Consider the following 14,493-nt stretch of genomic DNA (forward strand, 5'->3'; position numbering starts at 1 on the left):
TCAAATGATTTTGAAAACAAAGACATGTCAAATATAAGATGTCAATGTCATATGTTTACTTTTTTATGACGTTAGAGCTTTGGCTGTAAAAATAATATTTTCACTGTATCAATAATATGTTGATTTGTTCGGAATAAAAGTAATTTTATAAATCATTGTGTTAGAAAAAGGTTTACTTTATATATCGATTATTAAAAAGATACGAAATGAAAAAATGAATGTTTAGGTATAAATCGAGGTTATACATTGTGCAGATAAAAATGTTGTTAAGTCTATATGAAATTATATTGTAATTATTATGTACTGAATATTTAAAGTACCTCTTTATCTTTCGTAATTTTTCTAAATACCTTGTTTTTCACTATATATGTGACAGCAAGTGTTCATTCGAAGTCCAAAAAAGTTTTGTTGTTCTTAATTTATCTTATAGGTTACTGAAAATTTAAAAATGAAATTAAATACCATATAGGATTCTTTTAAATTTCAAAATGTCATTGACTGGTACATAGCTTCATTTTATTTTCTCACAACCTCACATTTAATTTAAAAAAAAATTAAATCAAACTTGAATTTTCTCGGCATTTAAGGAAATAAAATTAAAAAATGACCATGTAAACGTATTTATTAAAAATTAATTAGGACACGAAATATTTTAAAAATCTGAAAAAAATCTTATTTTTTTAAATAGGCTTTCAAATTTGAAAAAAGATTTTAAAACAGGACCAAATTGAACTCCTTGAATCAGTATTTATGAATCTCCAAGTGAGACCAAAATATATCCTACAAAGGCGATTCTGGCTAGCGTTAATGCCTTTGTAAAATATTAATGAAAAATTATAATTAAAAAAGTATTAAATTACGTTTAATTTTTTTTTAAATAACCTAATCTTTTTATACTTATCATCAATATTGAAAGTACGGTAATAAACAACAAATCTGATTTTTGAAGCTTTCCTTGGAAGGATGTATTTCGTTTCACGAATGGTGTCGGACTTCGTGTCCGCCTAAACAATATTTTACATACACACATACATTGAATACTGTGGTTGGACCAGTCAAATTCTATTTAAAATGTTGTATTAACTATTACTAATTAAAAATATCGTTATTTAGTTTTTTAAAACATTCAATATATTTTCTTTCTATAATTTTAGTAAATATAGTAGATTTAATTAATATATTTTTTTATAAAAATTATATTGCATTTAAAGTTTTTCTTCATTTCATGATATATAAATTATATGATTATATTTCATTTATTTATGAGTCGATATCGTAAACGATTTGCTAAGTTAGTACACAAGTACTCAAATTACGTTACTTTCTTATTAGATTAAGGTGTGCCTGCGAGTTGCGACTTCGTTATTTTCTATTATTTATATAAATAAATAGCAAAAATGATTACGTAAAAGTAATGAAGTTGCCAATTTACTCCTTATTATATCAGATGTCGAACAATGAAAGTCCCATCAAAATCAGTCCAAATTTTTCAGAAAGTAGCCTGATGAAATACACGGACAAGTATAAACATTTTTTGTTTAAGTACCGTGTATGTGATCATAAATTTTAATTTTATTTGATTATACAACCTACAAAAGGTAGACGGGTGGTAAAAATTATAAAGAAAAGACGTTATTTCTGGCTGAGGCATTTATTAACATTTATTTTTATTTTTTATCTTAATACAACATATATAGTAATTAACAATACATAATAAATAGTCCAAAAGTATATTACGCCTACAAAATAGCGTAGTCGTTATAAGATTAACGCCACATGAGTTGCCTACGTATTCTGCTCCAGCAACTCATTCATGACACTGTTGAAAGGTAGGAATGTTCTTAAAGAGAATAGTAAATTGTGGTGTTTATGTTTACTGTACTGGGTGTTGCGGATAGAGGAATGATTGTCGGTAGAGGTCAGGGTATAGGCAAGGATGTAGGAAATTTTCACGAAGGCTAGGCAAGCTCCTGCTAGAAACCTCAGTGAAAATTCTTCAAGGAATCGTTAGGTGTCAATGGTGATTGGTGAGGTAATATGTAACGTCTAAAACTTTAAGCGAACATTCTGTAAGATCATAAAGGATTACATTGTTTGTCTTTCGGCAAACATAACATTTTGAGAAAATATATGTAAATATCTATCTAGTGGTAATCAAACGTATATAGTATCTACAAAAATAGATGCATTTTTAAACAATGTCATTGAAAACTGCTGACAGAAACGTACATCTCCTTGAGGAGTAAACGGTGTTGGAAACATTTTTCAGAAAAATCTTTTATGACAATTTCATATGAAAAATAAGAAAGCTTGTAAACTACAAGGGTGTCATCTAAAAATATTGTTCTTTAACCATAAATTCCATTGAAGTTTCCAAGGTCTTTATAAGTATTTTAATTGAGAGTAGAGATCATAAGCAGGTTATTTGTTTACGATTGTAAAGGCGTTTTACGAAAGGGTATATGAATATTTATAAATGTAAATCGAACAGGGTTTTCTTATGCTCAGACGTAAGACTTCCGAAACTTTGACGTATTTATACTTTAGGTAAAAGCATTATAAATTATTTTTATATTGTATTAATAGATGTGCGTTCTAGAGCGTTGTTGTACTGACAGATTGTGCTTGCAACAAGAATATTAGGCATAATGAGATTAGAGCGCGATCGATCGATATAATGAAATCACTCTACCCTAATTAGAAATTGACGAAAATTGCTAAACGTTTTTTTTTTTAAATTATATGACAAGATTTTACGGAATAAAAATAAACTCGAAAGAGCCGCACAAGTAAGAGATAACGTTTAATAGCCATCCGCAAGCCAATGTGCTAAATACGATTAGCCCGTATCTCACATAGACTCAAGTCTCGTAACATAGTACATATATATAAATTAATAATCACATTGATAGGTTTAGCCTATACTTGAGATCATGATCTGCATCTTATCCTACAATATTAAAAATATCACAATAAATTGCTGTGCACATACGAAACAGGCAAATTTTGAGTGCAATTACATTTATATTAATTAGATTTTACTTTAAATTCTAATAAATCATATACATTTAGGAAACAAGAAGTGTTTTATATATGTGGAATGTCATAAATATCTATATCGCCAAAATGTTTTAGCTAACAACGAATATTTAATTGCAGCCAATCGCAACTCTCAAACCTCCAGCCCTTTACTTTTCAGTACTATTAGTTTGATAAGTGTCTTAATTTTGAAGCTCTATGAACCATTAAAATTTTTATCTCATGAAAAATTCAATACTGGTTAAGAATAAAAAAATACCTGAATAACGAGAATTCGTTGCCACAAACATCCAGGTTAAAAAAATGAAAAATAAAAAAAGATAATAAAAAAATAGGTTTTGTTTCATGGAACATAACTTGGTAATATTTGAGGATTGTGTCTAAAGAAAAATTAATGATATCGTAAATTATTATGATAAATCTTTAATGACATTTCCATCAAATCGATTAATAAAAGATCCAAATGAAAAAGTAACTTCACTATCTATAATTGTTTGTTTTGGATTTAGATAAGATTAAATACCGCAGAGACTGATGGCTCAAGAACTTACGTTCTATCAGACTACAACGGTATTTATTGGAAATTTTAACTGTAACTATCTATTTTTATGAATTCATAATAATAAATATATACGATATTATATGATATATAAAAATAAAAGTATTAATATTTGATGGGCCTCCTTAATCATCAAAAGACTTATCATTTTCACTAAAATTCGCATCTTGCCTACTTATAACTTAAGGTAATTGAATAATAATTGAGATCTTAAATACTAAATAGATTTATAAACACATTCTAAACTACCGCTAACAAATATGGTGCTTACACATTGTACGATCTAAAATAAATTTCTGGGTGCAATAGGTTATATATTTTATAATAATTAATTTGATGAAACTATTTTTTAAATACATCTACACTAACGCTACTCCTTATAAGTAATCTAAAGATGTTAATAATCATGTTTATTATAATTCTAGTCCAATAATATTTCTCTATATAATAACGTTTAAACCTCTCGGTTTCACTAAGGTTTTAATGTCACTAAAATATTATCTATATTTATATACTTAAAAGTGATGCGAACTTTAGCTTTTCTTGAAAAAAAAAGAGAGTTAAAGTTTAACAGAAAAAATTATAAAAGAGAAAATTACATTAGTAAATTTATTTAACTTAATAAAGGTCTTGTTAAGTGAACCAAAGAATTCTCGTTAAAAATAACAGACACTTTTTACTTTGCTTTATAAAATAAAATGTTTACCTGGTTTGCTTTTCTATTTTATGAATTTCTTTTGAACAAAACATCTTAATACAGTACGGCCATGTTCAACGTAGGTTATTTTTATACGATTTTATTTTAGTTTTCTGGGCTATTGGTAGCAAACGTTTAGTGCAATTCATTCAGTCAGAGCTTTACTATTATTATTCGTATGAAAAAATCTACATAATTAATAATTTATAATCGATACACATTAATTAATATAGTGATTCTTTAGGATTTCTAATTCTTTATATTAATAGCTGCCTGAGTGATGACGGCTTGTTTTCTTGGTAACTTATATAATAAACTTGTGAATAAAACAATACCTTAAAAGATACGATTAAAACAGCATAAGTCTTAAATTTCGGCGACTGCTTCCAAAGTCACTATTGAAAACAGACGCCTTTTGCCAAAAATAGGCCGAGTACACAACAAACACAAATAGTTCATTAGATTTCCCTATTTACACGTTCTTATCAATCTTCTTTCAACAACCCTCTAATAAGGAATGTAATAACTTAATTCAGAGTCAATGCATAGAGCGAATAAATACTTCAACAAATCCATAATAACATTAGTGTAAGTCAAAATGAAGTCAATTTAATCTAAAATATTTATTTATGTATATGTACGATCTACCGACTAACAATGTCGACTACCAGTCTCACATTTTAGTTAAATAAGTGCTAGAAGGTACGAAATAAGACAAAAAATATAATAACTGCGCACAGATTATTGGGACGAAACCAGGTCGCATTATCAACTCTCACGTATATTCGCAAATACTCCAAGTCCCTTCGTTTTGACGGTGCACATGAACCGTATATCCAAATAGCTCGCTGCCGAATTTCTGACACAACACGTGGTTGTCTGACGGAATGCACTTCTACTTGATATGTTTCATTATACGCATATCCTCATTAATACGACTGGTTGCGTCCGAATACGTCGGATGTTCGCAGCTTTACTGAATGAGATTTCACATTACCGATCAATAAAACGTCAGTCTGTCCGTGTAGTACTGTAGGATATATAGAGTCAGCACTAGCGAATCGGATTCCGGGTAGGATGAGATTTAGCGACCGCGCGCCCATCGCAAAAGCGCATCGGCCAGGACATCCAAGTGGGCTTTTGTCTGAAAAGAAACGTAAACCGATTTATATCTTATTGCCCTGATAAAATATTTAAGGTATTTTATACTAGCTTTTATTTTGATACGGACTATAATAAGAATATAATATATTTTAACAGTATGTCTATTCTAACAGTATGTATATAGTGAGTAGATATTAATAACAACTTACCGTTTTATAGAACATGCATGCTTGTCGGTCTTCGTCTTCCCCGTTGGGGCAGTCTATGAAGCCGTCGCAAAGAACATGATCGTCAATGCATCTATAACGTCCCTGGCGATCAGGAGTGGGACATGCGAATCTTTCCATTCCATCCGCAGCCGGTGGGCATTCTGGAAAGAAGTTATTTAAAATTGTATATTTAATTATTTATATAGACTTATGAGAAAATGGACAAGAGGTCAAGTCAAGACTGGACAGAAAGTATGGGAGACGGTTATTGGATTCAGTATAACGTGCAGTTAGTGACATTAATTGGAGGCATTATAATGTAATAAGTAAGTGTGAAAAGTTTAGGTTCATATGAATGAATATTAAGTATCATTGCAGCTTATGTTAGTTCTATAAGTTTTTTACAACGCAATCAAATTAGATGTGAAAAATTTTACAGCAGTGCGAGGTTTTGCGGAGACGTAAATTAAAATTGTTGCAATTTTATCGTTTTTGCAACACGGGTATAGTGTGACACGTGTAAAAACTTTGATGCATCAATTTTTAATTGAGTTTACTAACTTTATACATTCGTATTTATATATAAAATGTACTAAATTGCAAAATACACTGAAGTGTTAACTAAATTTCGAGCTGATTTATTACTGAAATTTTAGTTTCCAATTTGGTTTAAAATAGCGTTCAAACTGTATTAGAAGTTTAAAGCTATTATTGTTTTTTTCTGATTTCACTTTCCCAAGTTTGAATGACTGAAAGTAAAGAAATAAAAGGAAAGATATAAAGTGTAGGAACAATTTAATAATATAAAGTGTAGAAACAATATTTTTCAAGCCAAAAAATATATTACTCATTATAAACACCTTTTCAAAATAGAGTCCGTTATATATTACAGAAACTTAGTATTCATTCCGAGGCTTTTTATCCCAAAATCACATCTAAAATTAGTACGAAATTTCTTTTGTTTATATCCAAGTGTAAGAGTGGTGTTGTTCAAATAAATAGTTTGGTTTTTATAATCTATTCAGGTCTTAAATTTAGATAAGATGGTACTTCAACTATAAATGAGTAACGACGATCTAGGTAGGTCATCACTGAGATAAAATTAAAAACAATTATAACAAGTTTATGTGAAAGCGTTTTGGATATTTACTCATGCGTGACATGACCCGAGTTTCATAAACCCTTTATAAGTTAAGTTCGTTGAAGAAATGAAAAGGAATTAACCGATATATATTTTCCTGTATTTTTATTGCTCTTTCAAAATAGCTAAAGATGTTGTGGTAGCTCATTATGATACATGAAAAACATTTATTCTGTGATTCAGTGACCGTTCCTCTTGGCAATCAGAGAGCAGAAAATGGTGGGCGATAAGTGAAACGTTTTGAAACCGTTTTCTTGCGTGGGAGAGGTTTCCGTTGGATACATTTTTGTTTTTATATCAGACAGACAATGCTGCCATTTCACTCGGAAAACAACTATTCTGGTGTGTATTAATTTTTTGGTTTTAATTGTTGAAAAAAGTTACAGTTTTGCTGCTGCTGATTGTTATTGTGGAAGTTGTTAATTTCAAACCAATTAAATCGCTGAGCCATAAAATTGATGATGAGATTGACGTATCGGTATATAATTACGTATCGATTAATGAATTAATTAATCGGTTAAACAAATGATATATTATTTTCACGTTAGATCTCAAATGATATTATTAAGTGTTCTATAATTGGTAATTTTTTTAATCACATATGGAAATATTTTTTGCCTTTTAATAAAAGATTTTTTGTAATATTACATTTATATAAAATTGTAAGTAATAATACTACTTCCGACTGAACCTTATTTAGGAAGAAATACAGCCTATATACATAATAATTTTGGACGGCGTGTTTGCTTCCCAATGGGTTAAATTGATTCGATATACATATAAAACAGAGAATAGCTCTCTAAAGCTCGCAAATTGATGTACATATGTTTGTAATTTAATCACGGACGGAGAGAATTTGAAGGACCTCTGAATACATTGATTTAGGATCAGGGTTTGTTTCTGTAACTGTCTAAGATTTGTTGGCTGAGTAACAGATACTGAATTTTTTATGTTGTCTATTGTTTTATAACAGAGGTTACACTTATTTTAAGAATATCACAGTTAAAATATGTTTTGAATGCTAAGAATATATTCAAGATCGAGTGAATTTCGCTTGCAAAAATTATTAATTTTTTTTAGATTTTAGTACGAATTTCATATTTTATTTTTGTATAAATATAAATTTTACAAAGAAATTCCTCTGAATTATTAATGCTCATAGCAAATTACTTAACCTTTATTACTTGCATTACATCAATTCACTATTCCCATCAGTCTTATGGAGTCAATAAAAAAAAAAATTAAGATCAAAGGAGTTTGACCTAGAAACCGCTTTGAACATAATAATTATATTAAATTTCTTGCGAACACATCTTTTGGCTTAGTAACACAAAGGAGGTTGTGATAATTCCGATAAACTTCGATGTAAGAAAGAACAAACTTAACAAAATGTGAAATAATAGAATTTCGTACTTGTAAACTTTAGTATAATAAATTCAAATTTCACTTGACTAAGTTATTGTTGAATATAAATCGATACCTATAGTTAGAAGATTTATGTTATCCAAATCCGCCTGCAAAGATGGCTGGCTAGTAAGTTCGGAGCGTCTATTTTTAGCAACGCCGGGGAAAGTGAGGCCACAGCTCGATTGCGAGCGCCTTCTACTTATATATACCTATTCTGTATGTATATAGTTCGGCCGGCAACGTCTTGTGCATTCGTAAACAGGCTACGCTACAGACCCATTCAGGTAAACTGCTACCTTTAAATAATTTCACGTGAATACTATCAATTTGGTTCATTATAGCTCAAAGGTTCCACTTACCATTTAAATCTACTCCTCTGTGTATGTGGACGTAAATTGTTATCTCTCACAGTAACAAGTAAATTATGTCTCTCTAATTATTAATGAATGTTAAACTATATTATTTATGACAGGCAATTAATTATTCTATAAAATACTCAATCGTTATTTTAATCTGACTATGAAAATAACCGTTAATATCAGTTTATGTCGTTTTACTGATACTCGATACTGTAAATTAGATAAGTTTGTTGAGAGCATAAGCTAACTAAAAGTCATTGCTATGTTTACATAGATTCTCATTCCATCTTATCTCAGGAACGAGAATCTCATCTTATTTCAGAGTTATAAAATGTTTGAATATTATTTTTCCTACAGAGCCCTCATTAGACAGCTATTTTAAGCTGATCGGTTTTATATCAGTAAAATGGCGAAGCGTTAAGAGCCTCTCAAAAAATATCCATTAGTCTTTTCCGTAAATCGTTTTAACCGGTTAATTGAGTTAGAAAAGCTTTGGCCATTATTTTTCCCTCTTCTATATAAAAACGTAAAATAAAAATGAATATTTCTAGGGTTTTGAAAATAATGACATAGGTACGTAATTGTCACGAAATATATAAAAAATATTTAATGTCACTTTTTACGTTCATTTAACTAAAATAAGTTGAAATTTTACTTTATTATATTTTTAACTGATTGTTTTTTTTTGCTCTCACTTAATTTAATTTTCATTTTTGTAATATAATAATGCAAAGGAGTGCAGTCCCATTTTGGTCCAACGTTATGTTTTAACGTTTCTTTAATCAATTTATGTATACACTGTTGGATAACCACAAATAATATAAAAATAATATACATTTATGATACTTCGTCATCAGATAATTTCACTAATCGTTTATAGTGCAACAGTAACTAAATGAGCTAAAAGCATTTGGCGCATATCAATTGGTCGGAAGTTAAAATCTATGTACTCTACAATATTCCATAAACTAAAAGCTTCTGATACATGTGCTTGGATTTGCAAGAAATTAAATTTAGCAGGACCTTTCCAGCTATATGCTATGGTGTGATAACAAGAATTACCTTAATCTTGTTTCTGTGCCATCTCTATTGGTCTGACATAATTGCTTTACCCTACTAATAAAACTAGTGATAATGTTATTATCCCTTTAATAGCAGTATTAACTCTATATAAAACTAAGACTTTCACATTGATTTTGTTAAATATATATTTTATAAGGCGATACAATATTTTGTATCTACTAGGTACCATGACTATTCGTTTACTCCTGGTACAAAGATGGAGAGATATGGCCATAATAAGACTGTGGCATTAGACGTTCTTTTTACCTTGAAGTTGTCGCAATTTAAGTATTTTTTTGCAGATTTTCGAATAAAGGTTTTGTCAAATCATGTGCAGCATTATGATAATTCTTTAAAAAGTACAAAAAAATTACAAATTTTCCCAACTCTGAGAGCTTAATGGTCAAATTGTCTGCATATGTAAGAGTTTTTAAGTTACTTTTTCCCTTTCGTCAGTGGGAGAGGATGGAAAATGTTACAACGCAGGTAAACTTTATTAGTTAGATAAGCAAGAAGCCATTCACAGAGAAGCATTGTTGTTATTTTGGGAATTACAGAAGTTAAAGAAATAATTGTACCTGGGTTGTTTCATTGGAAGCACATTCAGAAGTACGGGAAAGAAACGTTAAGATTATTTGTTACAACATAAATTGAGTATAGAAAAAAAGAGTAATCAGATCTTAAATAATATATATCGGATTCATGAAATGAAATCTATACTCTTCCTATTACATATTTTTATTTAGAAAAAAAGTCTTTGAAAATAATTAGTGACGGTTACGTATGTATGTAAAAGTTTTAAGTTTCTTAATATTTGACAAAAATCAACAAAATGTTCAAAAACTTTCTCGATTGAACTGATATGTGAAAAGTTTTAAATTTTCGTATTTGATTTTATTTGTAAAATTTGCGTTTAATGTTTAATATTTTACAAATATTTTTTAAATTAAATTTTGTGGAGTTCGGACTATTATGAATGAAATGTTGCAATGGGTGCTATTGGAAAATAACGAAACTTATAATTTATGTTTTGACAGGATTGGAATTTTAGAACTTAAGCAAAACTAAGTATAATTAGTTAAAATTTGTTGAACGTTGAATGTTGAACGAATATTTGAATCCGATCCAAGGATTTGTTTTTTTTTTCTAAATTTTTAATTTATTTCGACTAACTGATATTTTAGAAATGGTTAGTTTTATGACATTTGACTAAAGTCTGATTGTTGAGTATTTTATGGCATTATATATGCTGTTTAAAATCCATTGTTTGACTTCTTGGATATGTCAAGCCTCCTATCTTATCTAATATCCCATACTCAGATTTTAAACCTTATTAAAACCTCAATGTTCATAGGATTGTCTTTGTCATGTCTATATCTAGATATGAGCTAAGAATGTAAACGAGAGTATTTTTCATGTTGCATTTTGTATTCTTCGCCGGAGGTTTAGATTAGAGGTCTCAATGTCATGCCTTTAATATACTTTTCCCACGTACAAAATATTGAGTAACATCTCTTCTGAGGTTTCCCCTGAGAGCCTCGAAGCCTGTAAGTTTTTGTACTTTTACTTGTACATGCTTCACCGACATAGTTTCTAACATACTAACTTTTAAATAGCCCTAACACCACATATTTTTTTCATTTATTCCTCACAAAACATCTTAAATTCATACGTTCCATAAATATTTATAAAAATAATAAATTATTTATTTTCTTTTAATTTTTTTTTCATTATTAAAGAATAACCTTAGAAAACTATCACATCATTATGTCATTACTAGCAGAAACTAATGGTGAATTTGAATTCAATGCACCCTAAATTATATTATACCATTATACTAAACTAGTCATAGTTCAAAACACGTACATATTTGACCGAATAACATAAACAGCCAGGTTTAATATATATATGTTTTTTTTGGGATTATACCGAACAACATATAAAATTAGAAAATTTATTTAATTACATTGATTATAAAAATATTTTTATAGCAGTATATTGCTTAATATTCACCGAATTTAATAAAAGAATAGTAACAATACACAAACTAATTGATATTCGTTATTTGATTCATGTATCAAAGCAAATCATTAGTGATATACATAGTGATTTCGTGGATCAGTAAACAGAGTGGGCGAGGGTTTTGAGCAGACGTTCCGGCGTCGAATACATCTCAAACTAACCATTGATATTTATCTATGGTCGTAAATTTCCTCCGTAAGTGGTTAGCGCGGTGACAAAAAAAACGTTGGTTCTGTTTTCGTTTCATTATAATGTAAATATATTAGGTAAACAGTTTAAAATAATCAGAATAACATTTTAAAGATTTATATAATTTAAATTTGTACTACTTATAACCCAGAATAACAGAAATAGTATATTGAACATGAGAATTGCTGCCTTATCAACTCTTGAGTTAACAAGGCAGTCATTTTTGTGCTACGTATTCAATATTGGATTTAATATATACTTTATCGTAGTCTCTTTCATTTTAAAGTGAAACCTAACAATAGAATCTAATTTCTCCTTTGAGATTTCCTTTAAACGCCTCCTCATTTTCAAGTAAGACTGCTCATATAATGGTACATCCAGTGGTCTTAAATCAAACGTAATAGACAATTGTACCTAATTTAATTAAACATCCTACATTTAAAATGTCATTTTCTTAGTTATTAGATTTCTTTGATCTATTAAAATGGTTGTATAAGATCATAGATTTTTTTCCAGAAAGTGTTCAAATTGAACTTCATCAGTTACTTAGAGATTACCGTTAATGTGAAGACAGTTTTATTTAGAATGTAATGCATTTATGTGTTTAGCTAAAATAAAAGTGAGTACCGAATCTTCGTAGTCGATAAATATTTACGAGGAGTCGTCGTACGTGCCATGATCTGAATCTAGAAGCCTTCTTTTAAAGCGCAATTTTCTAAGGCTGTTCGGTATTATTTCACTTCATCGCTAGAGTAAGGATTTTGCCTCCAGGCGGAGGATAAAAACGGTAGGTTTTGAAAAAACCTTTACTTATTTATATTTATATTGTATAAAATTAATTATATTATATATTACTTTCTTTATCCTATATCATTATAAAAATAAATACAGCATCAATATGTTTTTGGGATAAGTGAAGATTGCTATTAATGTTACTAACTTTTCGTGATCATGTTATGACGACAACTTGAATGTATGAATGTTTATATAATCTATGAATAGATAAGAAATTATTCTTCATTTCATTGTTATTTTTCACCGTTAAAATTTTTGATTATTTTAGCACTGTTTACTAGTTCAGTCCTTTTAGAAACTTGTCCTTACGCGTCTACGGCTGTGCTACGGTGGTAGCGCTGCGTAGCTCTGTAGGTTATTGTGTAGAATTAAAAGTAACGTAGAACTTGTTTTCACGCATCTATTGTAGAGAAATTAATTATATCATTATTGATCTCGGAACCTTTGTTAAATAAGTATATTAATTTTTTATTCTAAAAAACATTTTCTCAGACTTATAATTGGACTTCTTATCTTGCCTAGTTTATGCTGGAAAAATATTATTATTAAAATTTAATAATTTTACATTTAGAATCAATATTTTTTTAGAATTTAAAATCTAGCAATTTATGCGTCGGTTTAATCCACCCAATACTATAAACATACATTATTTCCAGTAAATGGTGATTCAAAATTGTCTGCTCACTCTTATTGAGAATGTTATGATTTATAATTTATTAATATTTATTGTTAAATAAAATAATACATTTCCTTACTATCGCGATATATTAACAAGATATAAAGGTTTTGTTTATATTATAATGTGACAGAGGCGGCATTCTTATAATATTAATTTTGATTACATCTTTGAAAAAAATATTCAATAAAATTATAATCTTCATTTTACTTTGTAATTAGCTTCTTAAGTAATTTAAAAGGTAAAAGTAATTATACTTTATTAATACGGCTTAAGTTATTAAATGTTATAACAAGATATATCTTTATCACCTAACTAAGAAACGTCATTAATGTAAAGTTTGTATCACAATTTATCAAAAGACGACTTTGAGGTTGAAACTTATGCAACTAAAGTTTAGTTCCATGTGACTTATTAATAGAAACAAAATAATATAATTTGTATATTCTATAGAAGAATATTGTATTGTGAAAATAAAATCCGATGATACGACTTATTTTATGTAACGTTTTCATTGTGATGTAGCGAGAAATGAATCAGTGTCAATATGAGTCACTATTAAAATACGACGTATAAGTTGTAGGCGTTGTATAATTCGAGTCCATTATTCATATAACACTTATTTTATTACTTCGATGAAAACAAAACTACTTTATACAGTTCCCAATAAACAGTAACGGCTTGAATATTTTTTATTACAATCATAAACTTTTCCATTTAATACTTATACACTAATCAAACTGAGTACATTTTTGTTAACAAATACAAATTGTCAACTTATACTACTTATATTGACGCCTAAACAACGATTTGTATTAGGATTACGAGTCATTAGTGAAATGTTAGTAAAAAAGAGAGGTCGGACGTTTGTCGCTCATCGATCGACGACGTATCACTAAATTATGTAGTTCTCCAAACTACCAGTGAGATATTTATAACCACGTCGGATACGAAGTGTAAAGCGAATAATCGGTGTTAAGTTCATTATTATATTGATATAGACATTTATAAATAGGCAGCTATAAATAATATTGAACCCACATCGCTATACACTTGTGTATATTAAATATGGTAAAAATTACTTATAATCAATACACAAACAAAAGACTTACGTACACAATGAATGCTTAAAATAGATCGGATGCTGTAAAGTGAATATAGTCACAGCTATCAGTCGATGTCAATGTTTCTGTTTCAAAGGATATTATTATTAGTAAACTACAAGCCATTTATC

General features: G+C 28.8%; 1 protein-coding gene across 1 annotated transcript in view; it reads right to left on the reverse strand.

Moving 5' to 3' along the window:
• Window positions 1–4,217: 4,217 nt before the first annotated feature.
• Window positions 4,218–14,493, reverse strand: part of LOC116769724 (uncharacterized) — a 52,251-nt gene continuing 41,975 nt past the window's right edge. Inside the window, exons 3-4 of the mRNA XM_032660909.2 lie at window positions 5,609–5,769; window positions 4,218–5,439 (exon numbers count right to left, since the gene is read on the reverse strand). Coding sequence (XP_032516800.1) covers window positions 5,380–5,439; window positions 5,609–5,769 — 221 coding nt within the window. The 3' untranslated portion in view covers window positions 4,218–5,379. The remainder of the gene's footprint in view (window positions 5,440–5,608; window positions 5,770–14,493) is intronic.

Source organism: Danaus plexippus, chromosome 14, assembly GCF_018135715.1.
Source record: "Danaus plexippus chromosome 14, MEX_DaPlex, whole genome shotgun sequence".
NCBI lineage: Eukaryota > Metazoa > Arthropoda > Insecta > Lepidoptera > Nymphalidae > Danaus > Danaus plexippus.